The 13,468-nt window shown below is 51.4% G+C and overlaps 1 protein-coding gene across 2 annotated transcripts in view; it reads left to right on the forward strand.

Moving 5' to 3' along the window:
* Positions 1-11,592, forward strand: part of ARID3B (AT-rich interaction domain 3B) — a 49,731-nt gene extending 38,139 nt beyond the window's left edge. The window contains exons 4-8 of one of the 2 annotated variants that reach the window (XM_012555098.2): positions 4,931-5,114; positions 6,363-6,643; positions 6,763-7,017; positions 8,490-8,591; positions 11,344-11,592. In XM_012555098.2, the coding sequence (XP_012410552.1) occupies positions 4,931-5,114; positions 6,363-6,643; positions 6,763-7,017; positions 8,490-8,591; positions 11,344-11,504 (983 nt within the window). In that variant the 3' untranslated portion in view covers positions 11,505-11,592. The remainder of the gene's footprint in view (positions 1-4,930; positions 5,115-6,362; positions 6,644-6,762; positions 7,018-8,489; positions 8,592-11,343) is intronic. The other variant, XM_004374747.2, reaches the window with a different exon arrangement.
* Positions 11,593-13,468: the final 1,876 nt, after the last annotated feature.

The raw sequence follows: 13,468 nt of genomic DNA on the forward strand, positions 1-13,468 counted from the left end.
CCAGCCACTCCTTGGAAACCCTATGGGGCAGTTCTACTCTGCCCTATAGGGTCACTATGAGGTGGATTGGACTCGACAGCAACATGTATCAAATTTTTTTAAGTTTTTATTCATAGACTCATAGGACTTGAGAAATGAAAATCATCCAGCCAAACTTCTCATTTCACAGTTGGGGAAAATGAGGCCTGAATGTGCCTGTCTCCTCACCTTGCCTTCTGCCCTACAGCGTTATGTATTGGTTCCGTTTCTTGTTCGGGGAGGTAAACTCAGCTAAAGGCTTTCACCTCATCTTTCTTCATAGTTAAATCTCCTTTGGACAAGGGGTCTGGCTACCAGGTCCAAGCTGCAGAGGCAGACCAAGCTGAGGATTCTGCCTCCCCCTTGGTTGTCAAAAGGATCAAAGCCAGAGCAGGTTTTTGTGTCTGGATTATCTGGGTAATTGTCCAAACCTAACAAGTGAGAAAACCATACCGTCATCTAGAGCTAGCAATCAGAATAGCCTCAGCCTGGTTTCTGACAGCACCGGGGGGCCTGCCTGCACTGGGCACTCCTTGCATCTTTACAGATGGCCAGCCATGGATGAAAGCGCCGATGACCCTTATCACTTGATCTCTGGAACCAGGGTGCCTGACCAGGGCACAGGGCTCCGGGTGAGGTAAAGCAGGGTCCCTGGTACACCCAGAGTGGGGCTTGGCCATGGAGCAGTGCTGCAGTGTACCCTTCACCTGCGGTTTCTGTCTGGTGTGGGGAGGCAGTTCCCAGGGTAGCCTGTCCTTCCTGCTGGTGGTGCAGGGAAGGGTCACTTACTGGCTAGATTTACAACCTTGACTTCATGTGCCGCTTTGACCCTACCTTGTCTTCCCAGGTCCTCTATCTGCCACAGTTTCTCTTGCCTGTAAGCAATGCTCAGTCTAATTCAGGCACACGCTGTGTGACCATAAATAGGCTAATTTTTAATGAAATTTCTGCATCCATAACAATGTTGTTCTTCAAAGAAACCATTTCAGCTGTCTCAACATTTAGTCCAGTGACTACTCAGAATTTGTGATTCCTGACTTGGGACTTGCCTTCAGAGGCAGTTTGAGCCACACTAGAAAACTGTCACGTTTTATGGCCACACCTCATTGTCAGTCAAAGACAGTAGTAACAGCCTGGTCCTTCCATCCCGTTTACCTGGCTACCCTCCAAATGAATGATGACCATTTCTAAACATAAAATTCACACTTCACATTTGAGCACTGACCGTCACTGAAGAGATTCAGAAGAAAATAGTGCCAACTCTGAAAGCTGTTCGCAAATGGAGTTCCGAAAGCGTGGTGTCTGGCTGTCAAGGTGACAGTTCAGAAGGCCAGCGAGCCCTTGACTGTGTAAGCTCTGCTGTGTTGGTTAAACATTTGAGAGCATCTGTTCTTTGTAGGCTGCCTTTTCTGACACCTGTTTCCCCTTCCTGCTGGCACCACCGTGTGAAGTCATGGCTTCTTTATGTTCTCAAAATTCCCAACTCACCATCCATTCTTCTGCTCTTCCGCTTGGAATCCACTCTCTAGTTCTTTTATTGTGGGACCTGGAAAGCAAGGAGCTAAACCACTCCATTCCCTGTCCATTTAATAAGGATGATAGGGATCCTAATGTACCATGCTAGGCCCTGAGAGGACAAGATGGCTTCTGTTCAGGGCTATCAACTGACTTAAAGCTCATGATGGGTCTTGGCAGGCACACCACAAACATAAGGGAAATGTGCTTAAGATTCCCAGGTGGGTTACCACGGAGCTGGTTGCTTTGACTCTGAGAAGCATTTCTTTTTATCTGCATGATAAATTAATTGATTTAACACTTGAATGTTCAAGGCATGGTGAAGGAAAGACAATCCCTGCCTTCACAGGGTGTTCAGTCCTGCTGGGAAGCCAGACAAACGTACGTGAAACAATTTGAGAATAATTGTTTGCTGAACTTGTAGGAGTTGTACTGGAAATTCTGAAAAGGAAGAAATCCATATGAACTGGGATAGGTAGAAAACTCTACCTGGAGGGAGTGGACATTGAAGGATGTTGTAGAGGCAGGTCATTTTAGGCTTGAGGGCTAGCAGAAATGAGCTTGAGGGGCAGGGGGGTAGTGAGAAGACCCAGTTAATAGAAGTGAGAGTGAGTCGTTGGGATATGCTTGAAACATTTCCTATGTAATTTTTTTCTTCTAAATTTTATTTTGTTGTTGTCAAGAATATACACAGCAAAAGGTAAACACCATTCAACCATTTCTACATGCACAATTCAGTGACGTTGATGACCTTCTTCGAGTTGTGCAACCATCTTCACCCTCCTTTTCTGAGTTGTTCCTCCCTCATTAACATAAACTCACTGCCCCCTAAGGTTCCTATCTAATCTGTTGAGTGACTGTTGTCAATTTGATCCCATATAGATAGTTCTTAAAAGAGCATAATGCTCAAGGCAGACCTTTTTTACTAGTTAAGCTAAACTGTTGTTTGGTTTTAAGATGACTTCAGGGGATGTTTTTGGTTAAGGTTTAAAGATTATCTCAGGGCCTGCATAATTTTTAAGGGAGTGTTGGGGAGCATGGGTCACAAGGTTGGACATGTGGGATGGGATGGGTAGGCAGTAGGAGTCTTTGTAGGTTTTAGAACAAGGAAGTGAGTGACATGGTGAAAGTGGTATTTTAATAAGATTGTTGGGTGGCAGTGTGTAAGTTGAGTCTATGGATAAAAGGCATCTAATTGTAAACCAGCAAGGGCCTGGTCAGGGTCGTGGCTATGGATTGGAAAGGAAGGTACTTTTGAAAGGTATCTCAGAGGAAGAATCCATGGGGCCTCCTAACAACCTAAGAGTGAATGATAAATGAGAGAAGAGAAGCTGGTGCCCTCAGACCTCAAAGAATGATGGTGCTGCTGGGGAAAAAAAGGAGTAATGGGAAAAGGGAGCTAGTTTAGGGGGATGAAGGTAAGCTCAGTGTGAACGTTCTGAGTTGGAAGTTAATAGGTTACACACGGGAAGATTCTGGAAATGTGAGCTTCGGGGGCTTATGCAAAGGGGCCTTGGAGGGATCCCCCCAGAGTCTCCAAGTGATGCCACGGAAGATGTGAACTCGCCAGAGCCATGAGTGCTCAAGCAGACAGGCCCCCAAATGAAAGGAGGCGCTAGCAGGAACCAGTTCTGCTGCATTAGGCTTTTGTCTTTGGGTAGGACTAAGGTTTACTCCCTGTAACAGTTGGGAGAAAAAGCTAACTAATACGTGAGCTGTGTATCTTAAGAGTATACCCGTAATCCTCTGATATATCACTTGTGAATTTTTAAATCTAAGTCTATGGCTCTTTTTTCCTTGGTCTCCAGAGACCAGCTGATTAAGACAAAGGTCTTAGAGATCTGTAGCTCCAACGCTTAGAAAAGAGGCCTAGTCCCTCCACAGCAGTCCTCATGTCTTTGCTCACGCTGCTTCCTCTTCATAAATATGGGACCCTACCCTCCATTCTCTGGCTTGAATTATCCTGTAGGAGAGTTGTCCAGGGATGGTGAGGCTTATATTGCAGGGCTGAGAAGAAGAAAACAGCTGTTCCTTAAGGGAAAGAAGCAGGAGGAGCAGAAACAAGCAGCCCTTCTCTGGTCAAGCTGGCCTCCAGTCCTCCAGGCAGCTCAGTGAGCCCTCAGCAAGATCAGGGCAGTGGGAAGGGGGCAGGACGGAGGAGGAGCAGCCTGTGTACAGTAAAAGCGTTTGCCGTCAAAAGGCAACAAGTCTCAGGCCCTGCCCCGGACGGTGACCCTTCCCTGTGGAATTCTCCCCTCTGACCTCCAGATCATTAATCCCGAGGCTGCCAAATGACAGTCATCCATCACGCCTCCTGACGAGCATCCCGGCCGGCTGTGAAAGGACCTTGGCCCCGCCCTCCCTGCTGTCCCCTGGTGCTCATTAGTAGCCCTTCCTGCTCGGTGCCAGGTTTCCTAATCAAGTCCCTGGCTCTGCTCGCTTCCCTTTGGGGCCAGTGGGCGGAAGCTACTCTGACCCTCCCTCTTTCAAAGGCCAGGGAGGGGGTGGCGTGATCAGTGGGGAAAGAATTGTTGAGTGGCTTTTCATCCCCCTGGAGACTTGTGTGTCCAGCGGCTCCTTTGACATGGCAGGGCACACACGAGAGAAAAAACAATCTCTCTGTCCTGCAGCAGGCCAGTGCTGTCGGGAGTAAAAGAAGAGAAGGCAGGCAGTATGCAAATAAATAGGAGCCAGGGTGAAGAAAGCAGTTTGGAATCCACTGCTAACCCGAAGGTTGGCAGTTGGAACCCACACAGTGGCTCCGCAGAAGCAAGGCTTGGCGACCTGCTTCCGCAAAGATTACAGCCAAGAAAACCCTACGGAGCAGTTCTACTTTGCACATATGGGGTCGCCATGAGTCGGAATAGACTCGGAGGTAGCTAACAACATGCAAATAAACACACTTATAGACTGCACTGGGTGCTACAAAGGATGCCCAGGGAGCTGCACCTGTGGATGATTGTGACAGGACTTCCCCTGTCAGGGAGTCAGGACACAGCTTCCCTGAGGAGGTGACGACTGAATGGAGGCGGAAGGCTTCAGAGGAGTCTAAGTTGCTAAATCATCAGGAAACAATCTGGAAACTTATTGCTAGCTAAAAAGAACTTAGAAATCAGCTAGTCCAGCCCTCTTATTTAACAATGGGAAAACAGACCCAGAGAGGTTAAGTGTTTTGCTCAAGACCACACAGTGAGTTCGACCTGTCCTGCTTATCCCAAAGAGAACTGACAGTCTGGTAGTTTCCAGACTTTGAAGATTTGCATCAAATTAAAATTACACTTCTAAGCAAATTCATGAACATTTTTTCCAACTTAGCAAAAAGTGGGCAGATAAAGATGCCTTCCTTCTCTGCTTGACAATGACACAACCCTCTCTTTTTCTCTTTGAACGATCACAGGGACCCCCATCAACCGAATACCCATCATGGCCAAGCAGATCCTGGACCTGTACATGCTGTACAAGCTGGTGACAGAGAAGGGGGGCCTGGTGGAAATCATCAACAAGAAGATCTGGAGAGAGATCACCAAAGGCCTGAACCTGCCCACGTCCATTACCAGCGCTGCCTTCACCCTGAGGACCCAGTGAGTGGCCAGGGCCCTGGGGGAAGGAAGCTGGGGTTGGAGAGAGGGAGATGTTTTAACCTAGAGGAAAGGAAGGAAATTCCACTGTACAGTTAGCAAGATGAGTGGAATTCCTGAAGTGACATTTGGGAGCTTTCAGAGGTGAATCCCTCATTAAACCTAAATAATAACAAGAACTACCATTTACCAAGGGTTTCCTATGTGGCAGTACTTTACCATATTGTTTCATTTAAACTTCACAATCAGCCCCATAAAGCAGGTGTTATCCCCACTTTCCAGATTACAAAACTCTGTCTCAGGGGTTCAATAATTTGGCCAAGGCCCTACCAGCCAGTAAGTGGTGGAGCTAAGATTCAAACCTGTTCTCTGCCTCTGAAATCCACACTCTTTCCAGGGCACCATCTCCCAACAGCACCTCTGCCCTAAGCCTGGCCCTTCTTACCTGACATTCAGCTTACCCAGCAACAGGAGACCAGAAGAAGGCGGGCAGTCGGGCCCATCGGGATTGGCAACCTATTTTTGTAACCATTTGAGTTAATTAGAAAACTGATAGAAACAGTGAAACCAAAAGTAGCATTAGAGAATGAGGGGTTGAAGGGAATCTGTTCTTTTGGAACACACTGGAAGTTGTCATGTGAAGAACTTGGCATGAGCAGCTGACATCCCAGTTGGACAGCCTGTCACAGTCTACGTGAAAAGGGGAGGGGTTGTATCTATTGGACTTGTTCCGGCAAAAGTTGAGAAGTTGGGGACAGAGCTATAACCAGAACAGCAGTCTCCTTTTCAACCCTCTCTCAAGACTCTTGGGTAGAGAGTTCTTCTTCTTGGGGCATCTGACACAAGAAGGACAGCAATCCCAGGTCCCATGCACAATGGGAGGAGTTGCTGCCTTCTAACCAGCCTAACTCAGAATGGTTAGGAGATCAAGGAGCCGGAAAGACATTGCAAAACACGGGCCTGATTTCTCCCAGGGCGCTAAAAAAGGCACCAAAACAAACATGAAAACATTAGATAAGAGGTTATTTGTTTCCCTCAAGGAAAGATGCCTCAGATTTGAACAGTGTTAAGAATTGAGAAGCAGCTAGAGGAGCTTGGGGTGGAATATATTTTTCTCCCCCACCAAGTGCACTAGGGTTGCTGTCTTTACCCTTGAGGCCTGCCTGACAGGTTGCTTCCAGAGAGCCAGCAACATAAACTGAGCATTCTCTGGTGCTGTATTTTGGATTATTCTGGCTTCCTTCCTTTCAGGTACATGAAGTATCTGTATGCCTACGAGTGTGAGAAAAAAGCCTTGAGCTCCCCAGCTGAGCTCCAGGCAGCCATCGATGGTAACCGGAGGGAGGGCCGGCGGCCCAGCTACAGTTCCTCCCTCTTTGGCTACTCACCCACCGCTGCTACTGCTGCGGCCACCGGGGCCCCTGCCCTACTCTCCCCACCCAAGATCCGCTTCCCCATCCTCGGGCTTGGCTCCAGCAGTGGCACCAGTGCCAGTGGCCCTCGGATATCCCCAGCAACCACTCTCAGGAAAGGTTAGCAGGGCCCTTGGGGGAGGAGGAACAGAAGGGGGTTGGTGAGCCAAGTCTCCTCGTGCCCACAGTGGATTTGTTGGGTGGGAGGATGGATTGTTCCAGCTCTGGTTCCTTCACAGGTGATGGAGTCCCAGTGACAACAGTGCCCGTGCCAAATCGCCTGGCTGTGCCCGTGACCTTGGCAGGCCAGCAGCCCGGTACTCGGACTGCCACACTGGAACAGCTTCGGGAGCGGCTGGAGTCAGGGGAGCCTCCTGAGAAGAAGGCATCGAGGCTATCGGAGGAGGAGCAGCGCCTGGTGCAGCAGGCCTTCCAGCGCAACTTTTTCAGCATGGCGCGGCAGCTCCCCATGAAGATCAGGATCAACGGCAGAGGTGAGTGCCAGGCTCCGGGCAAGTGCCTCCCTTCCCACAGGACTGGGGCAGGGTGGCAAGGCTGACCTAGAAGGGTCGTACTTCTGACCTAGAAGAGACTTCTCAGAAGGGTCTAGAGGCCAGAAGAGAGCCCCTTGGGGCCTCAGTGGTCACTGAAATCTCAGTTCCAAGCTGGGGTCCTCTTCTAGGGGACCGGAAATTGCCTCAGGCAGTGCCCTGTTCTCTAGTTATTCAAGGAGGAGGAGCCAGAGATTTTCAGAGACAGCTGCTGTTTCTCCCTCCCACCAGCCTTTTGATGTGTCTAAATTAAATTAGAGGGCTCAACCTTCACCCCAGCACCTCACCGGATGGAGGCAAGAGCAAGGCACGGCCGTCATTCCTGAGCCTCACCGAGGGGCCAGAGCTGCCTCGGGCTGGTAGGACAGCCGTGCCCCCCATTGGTGGTGTGCCGGTAACCCTCGGGAAGAGCAGGGAAGGAGAAATACAGGTTTGGCAGCATAATTGCCATCCTTCCCCTTCCCCGCCACATTTTTCTACTGCCTCACCCTCTCTTCCCTGAACCACACACTCCATCTCTCTTGTTCCTCTTTCTCCCTTTACCCCTCACACACATTTCTTTGCCATTCTTGCCCTGGACTCTCTCTCAGAACAAATGGGAATCAGCATGTGTTGGGAAGAAATTGAGGGTGAAGAGAGCTGGTGCATATTTCCAAGTGGGCCCTCCCTATTCCATTTCCCCTGATCTGGGTGAGGAGCCTGAAGAAGCTGGGAGGTAACAGCCCCTAGAGCCAGGCTCTGTTCTCCATCACCCGTTCAGGGCAGGTGCCCTTGGTCTTGTACGGAGCCAGAGGCAGCTCCCCTGGAAGAATCTCGGTGTGATGAAAAGAGCAGGGTCTGGGGTGAGCCAGGCAGAGGCCTTGGCTGCCGGTGCGGCACCTGCAGCCTTCCGAGAACGCCAGCTGCTCAGGTTTAGGTGCGGTGCCCAAGCTGGGCCGGCTGCTGGGGAGGTAGACCCCGCCTAGAAGAACTCACAGCCCCGCTAAGGGATCTCTTGTCACTGGGAAGAGGAGGCAGAGGAGTCCTCAAATGCAGGGACTGGCTATTCCTGACCTCTGATTTCCCGGGGCCTGATGCATAGTGGGTACTCGGTGAGGGTCTGCTGAATCGCAGTGAAAGTGTTGGTGCACAGCAGTCGAGCTGAGGTCAGCCTCCTTGCTGTGTGTAGTCCCCTTGCTCCTAGAGCAGAGGACTTGGGAAATGAACTGGCTCAGCAGAAAAAGCAAGCAACAGGAAGTTGACAAGCTTGAGTTCTCCTGCCAGACCTTATGGTCAGGAGAATGCAATATGGGTGCTTTCTAACAACGTGAGGCCTTGGCCTGGTGTGGCTGGGCAAGGAGATTGGAGCGTGTCGGAGAGGACCACAGAAGTGCTATGGAAGGCTTGACCAGGCCTTGGTTCTCCCTTGTCCCCAGCAGAAGACAGATCAGAGGCCTCAGCTGCAGCCCTGAACTTGACCACAAGCAGCATTGGGAGCATCAACATGTCTGTGGACATCGACGGCACCACCTACGCAGGTGAGGCTCTTGAGCTCTGAGGGAGGCCCAGGCCTCAGTGGCTAGCCTCAGCGCACTCCCAGCTGACCCTGCTTATCTCGTCTGTGTGACCGTCCCCAGGATGGCTTCCTTTACGTAGTCTCAAGGTTCCAAAAGTAGCGTGGTTCTTCCGGACTAGTAGAGGCTAAGGATTGTTAACAGGGATGGCAGATCCCCTCACCCTGGTGGAAGGATAGACACCCTTGTCTAGCCCTGTTGGACTAATGTTGGTTCATTAATTAAAATCGTCATTTAACATGAGGAATCATAAGCAGTGCTACATGCATGCCCTAAACATTGTGTTGTAACTTACATCCATGTCCACCACTCACAGGTTTTCTGTGGGTCAACCCTTCTCTTTTTTTCCTAAAGCACACCCAGATTACATTATTTGTCGTTTCTCTGTCTTTAAAATGAACTAAGGACTAAGATGCAGGCAAAGCAATCTGAGCACAAACAGAATCATTCCATAGTCTTTATTTTTTTCTCCAGTCTTTTTACAGTTGTCTCTCCCTAAACCTAATTTGGCAGCAGTTCTTTTTGTTTGTTGATTTATTTAGCACCTTTACCAAGTCTTCCCAAGGCATTCAACTTAGTTCTCACAAAAACAGCAATTCTTTTCCCACTTTTATTTCACCGGTGTAGGTGTGAGCTGATTCGTTAAGCACAGCTTGACGAGTAGGAGCCCAAGGGCCCCGGCACACTAGGGAGTGGCCTCCCGCCAGGCCCGTGCCATTGGCGCACGGAGCGTGTTGGCCAGCCTGGGAGGTGTCCAGTGGAGATGGCCAAAATCTTCAACTGCACCTTCTGTCAAAACTGAGAGCATTTCCTCAGGGCACGCTTCTGTCTTCTGAATTTTTCTGAGGGCGAAGTCCCCTAGGGGAGGCCCTGGGTGGTGCAAATTGTTAAGCACTGGACTACTAACCAAAAGATTGGTGGTTTGAGTCCACCCAGAGGCACCTTGGAAGAGAGGCCTGGCAACCTGCTTCCGAAATGTCACAGCCCTGAAAACTCTGTGGAGCAGTTCTACTCTTCACACGTGGAATCAGCTCAACAGCAACTAACAACAACAAATAAGACCCCTTGGAGCACCAGCTTCCAGGCCTTGTGGGTATTCCTTCATGCACTGGATCTCTTTCGGGCCACCTGCCTTGGGCATTAGGGTGGAGGCCAGGGAAGGGGATGGAAGTTCCTGGAAGCAGCTTCCAGGGAAGCTGTGGTACCAGGCTGACTTGCCAGTCACCCAAAAAGTGGGTACACGGTGTGCAGGCCACATTCAGGTGTCTCTGCCTGACACAGGAGGCCCCTGGAGGAGACCCAGGTCTGCTCCGGCTGGGCAAACCAGGGAGGCCTGGGTGCCGGTCACGTTGTGTTATGGTGGTCTGGGAGGTTTAGGGGTTGGGTGTGCATTCGTAGAGAGAGCAAGAAGGTAGGAAATCAGTGTCTGGACCTTGTTAGCCTCTCATCACTCTCCCTGAGAGAGGCGGAGATGACTTCACCTTCCCTCTTAGAATGGGCGGTCAGAAGAGGGTTTAAGCCTCCTGAAGAGGAAAGAGCCAGCCACCTGCCCCCTCTGCCTTCATCCCTCTGCCCACCCTGTGCTCTTCTCAGTGAATGTCTTGGTTATCTAGTGCTGCTATAACAAACTCCGCAAGGGGGTAGCTTTAACAAACAGAAATTTATTTTCTCACAGTTTAGGAGGCTAGAAGTCCGAATTCAGGGTGCCAGCTCTAGGGGAAGGCTTTCTCCCTCTGTCGGCTCTAGAGGAAGGTCCTTGTGTCTTCTGAGCTTCTGCTCCTGGGCTATCTTCATGTGGCTTGGCATCTCTCTTCCCCCATCTCAGCTTCTCTCACTTGCTTGTTTAATCTCTTTTATATCTCAAAAGAGATTGACTCAATACACACCCTACACCATTCCTGTCTCATTAACATAACAAAGACAACCATTCCCAAATGGGTTTATAACCACAAGCATAGAGATTAGGATTTACAACATATATTTTGAGGGGACACAGTTCAGCCCGTTACAGTGGGTATGCAGTTGCCAAGGCCAGGAACCCAGGAGTCCTTCCCCACAGCTCCCTCTCCTCCTGTTACAGTAGCTTCCTCGGCCCTAGCCCTCCCCACCCCAGAGAGTGTGTTCTGAAATGCAGATCTCGTGATTCCATCCCCCACTTTAAACTCTCAGGGCTTCACAACCCCTGCAGGGTCAAACCTGCCTTGTTCTCTCCACCTTCCCAGCCTCATCTGCTGCCACTCCTGCCTTCATCATTCTATGGTCATACCAAACACTGCCTTAGCCTCCACACCTCTGCCACTTCTCCTGCTATGTCTGTGGTCCCCGGATTTCCTCTGCCTGGCATACCATCCCCCCCTCCTTCATTTGGCTGCTTTTCCTCCAGCAGCCCAGGCACCCTCTACCCTGGAGCCTTCCTGGGTCAACCTTCCCATGCCCTCCAAAACCTGCTCTGTTCCCACAGCACCCAGGTGCCCCTCCTCAGAGCATTCATGACATTGCAGCAGAGTTACTCTGTTTGCCTGTCTGCCCCCTCGCCGGGCTGTAGGCATCTGAAAGCAGGACAGTGTCTGGGAGCCGTCCTCTCGGCACCCAGCACAGCGTCTAGAACGCAGCTTTTGTGGAGTGAGGTGAGCAGTAATTACTTGTGAAAATGAACTGAATGTGCCCCTTCTCTCCCCGTCTGCCCACACTTGCTTCCCCCTCCGCCCCGCCCCAGGTGTGCTGTTTGCCCAGAAACCTGTGGTCCACCTCATCGCAGGATCTGCTCCCCAGAGCGTCGGCAGCAGTGCCAGCAGCAGCAGTTCTCACTGCTCGCCAAGTCCTACCTCATCCCGGGGCACCCCCGGTGCAGAGCCGTCCACCAGCTGGTCCCTCTGACGGGCAGAGCCGGCTTCCCACTCCCGCTCTCCTGTCGAGAGTGAAGGACGTTGATGCACAGAATTTACCTCATCTCACGGAGCCCACGTCAAACAGCATTTGGCCAGACGTTGAGGGTTTGTCCAGGCTCCATTCAGGTCCTGCTGTACTCTGGGGGCAGGGAGAGGCTGGAGGGGCAGGACAAGGCAGCGTTGTCCAATCAGGGATTGTCCTGGAGAACCGGGCAGGGGTCTGTGGGTGGCCAGCTTCCTCCAGGGCTCTCAGGTCACCTCCCATCCCGGGGCACAGTGTATCGACAATCTGTAAGCCGACACAGGGCTAGAGGCCCTTTATGACCCTTCCCCTTAATTTATTTCCCTTCCCCACCTTCCGCCGTCACCCCAGGGTTACTGACCTCTCCTCTGCTCAGTCCCCTACTTTTTAGCTCTCGTGTGGGGCTGCTAGGAGCCGAAAACCTGCCTTCATGGCCCCTCTCTGCTGAGCATGGGAGGGGGCCCTCCCAGCCCACCTTGCCTACTGGACTTGGCTCCTGGGGGGTGGTTCCTTCAAATCCAAGTCTTGAATCAGTCCTCAGGGCCCCATGTCTCCCTTTTAACGGTCCCAAGGAAGGGCACATGAGGGCAGTTTTCAGGTCCCAGTCCACTGCTGAGGGGAAGGCAGAGCTCGGGGCTGCCCAGGCCCTGGCACCCTCCTTACACTGAACCTCCCCAACCTCCTGCTCCCCTCTCACCCTTGTTGGCCAGCTCTCCCAAGAACAGCTCCCTTGTCCCTTGGGCCACCCTTTTTCTCATGGGGCCATCTCAGCCCCCACCTCCCCGAAACCTGCTGATGTCAGGTTCGTTGAAATACCTCAGATTTGTAATTGTTGATGTTTGAATCTTCAGGAAGTATTTGCATCTCTGAAATCTTTTTTATATGTGTTTTACTGACTTTGTTTTTTTATTTTTAAATTTTTTATTATTGTTGTTGTTGTAGCACCAAAGAATTGAAAGCAGACCACCCCCAGAGCCAAACAAATGATTTGGTTCCCCAGCCCCTCATCCCTGCCCTGAGACCCAAGTGAGGAGGTGGGGGAGGCAGGCAGGAGAGATGACTCAGGGATCATGGTGGGGAAGGAGGTGGGATGGAGAGTCCCACCCTCACGTCAGTTGGGGCTTGAGATCGCCATTTATGAAGACAGTCCTTGACTTGTTTCCTGCCAAAGCAGGGCTTGTCCTGGACCCCTGCCCCAGCTCACCTGTGTGGGGGCAGGACGTCTCCCCGCACTCAACATTCCCACCTCAGGACGTAGACAGGCCATAGAGGCTGAGGCCCTTGCTGGCCTTGCCAGAGGTCGAGCTGCGCAGGGAATGAGGTGATGCTGAGAGCTCAGGCCCTCCTCTTGGACCCTGGGGTGGGGCAGGTTTCTCTTTTGTTACGAAGAAAAGGCAATTTCCTGCACAAGGCTCACCTCTCAATCATCTAGGCCCTCACGTGTTCAGTAGAGCACCCCACTGTGACACCACAGGGCTGTGGTGGTAGACCACACCGGCTCAAGCCCTTGGCACAACTCCCATTTAAACCTGTCTAGGGAAGGAAAGGAAAATCCAAAGCTTGAGCACAAAACAGATACCTCAGCCTGTTAAGCGGTACCTCTGCCCGACTGCATATTCTCTCGCCTCCCCAGCCCCTTCACACAAACATACACCTTCACAGCTCCATGCACTGGGGCGGACCCTCTTCTGGCCTCAGAAGCCTTACGCACCAGGCAAGCACAAGGTGTGGGTGAGGAAGAGCACTTGGGATCTGGTGCCAGGGAGGGACCCACTTGGCTGGCCCTGGCCCACTTGAATGTGTCTCAGACATTTGGCCAGTGCGTCTTTCTCAGGGGTTTGGTCACAAAGGATGAACTCTTCCCATCCAGGGGACACGGGGACAGTGTACTGTCTCTCTGGTCATTGGGTCCTTCCCCACCCTGGGCAGCT

Source organism: Trichechus manatus, unplaced genomic scaffold, assembly GCF_000243295.1.
Source record: "Trichechus manatus latirostris isolate Lorelei unplaced genomic scaffold, TriManLat1.0 scaffold00030, whole genome shotgun sequence".
In the NCBI taxonomy this organism is placed as follows: Eukaryota; Metazoa; Chordata; class Mammalia; order Sirenia; family Trichechidae; genus Trichechus; species Trichechus manatus.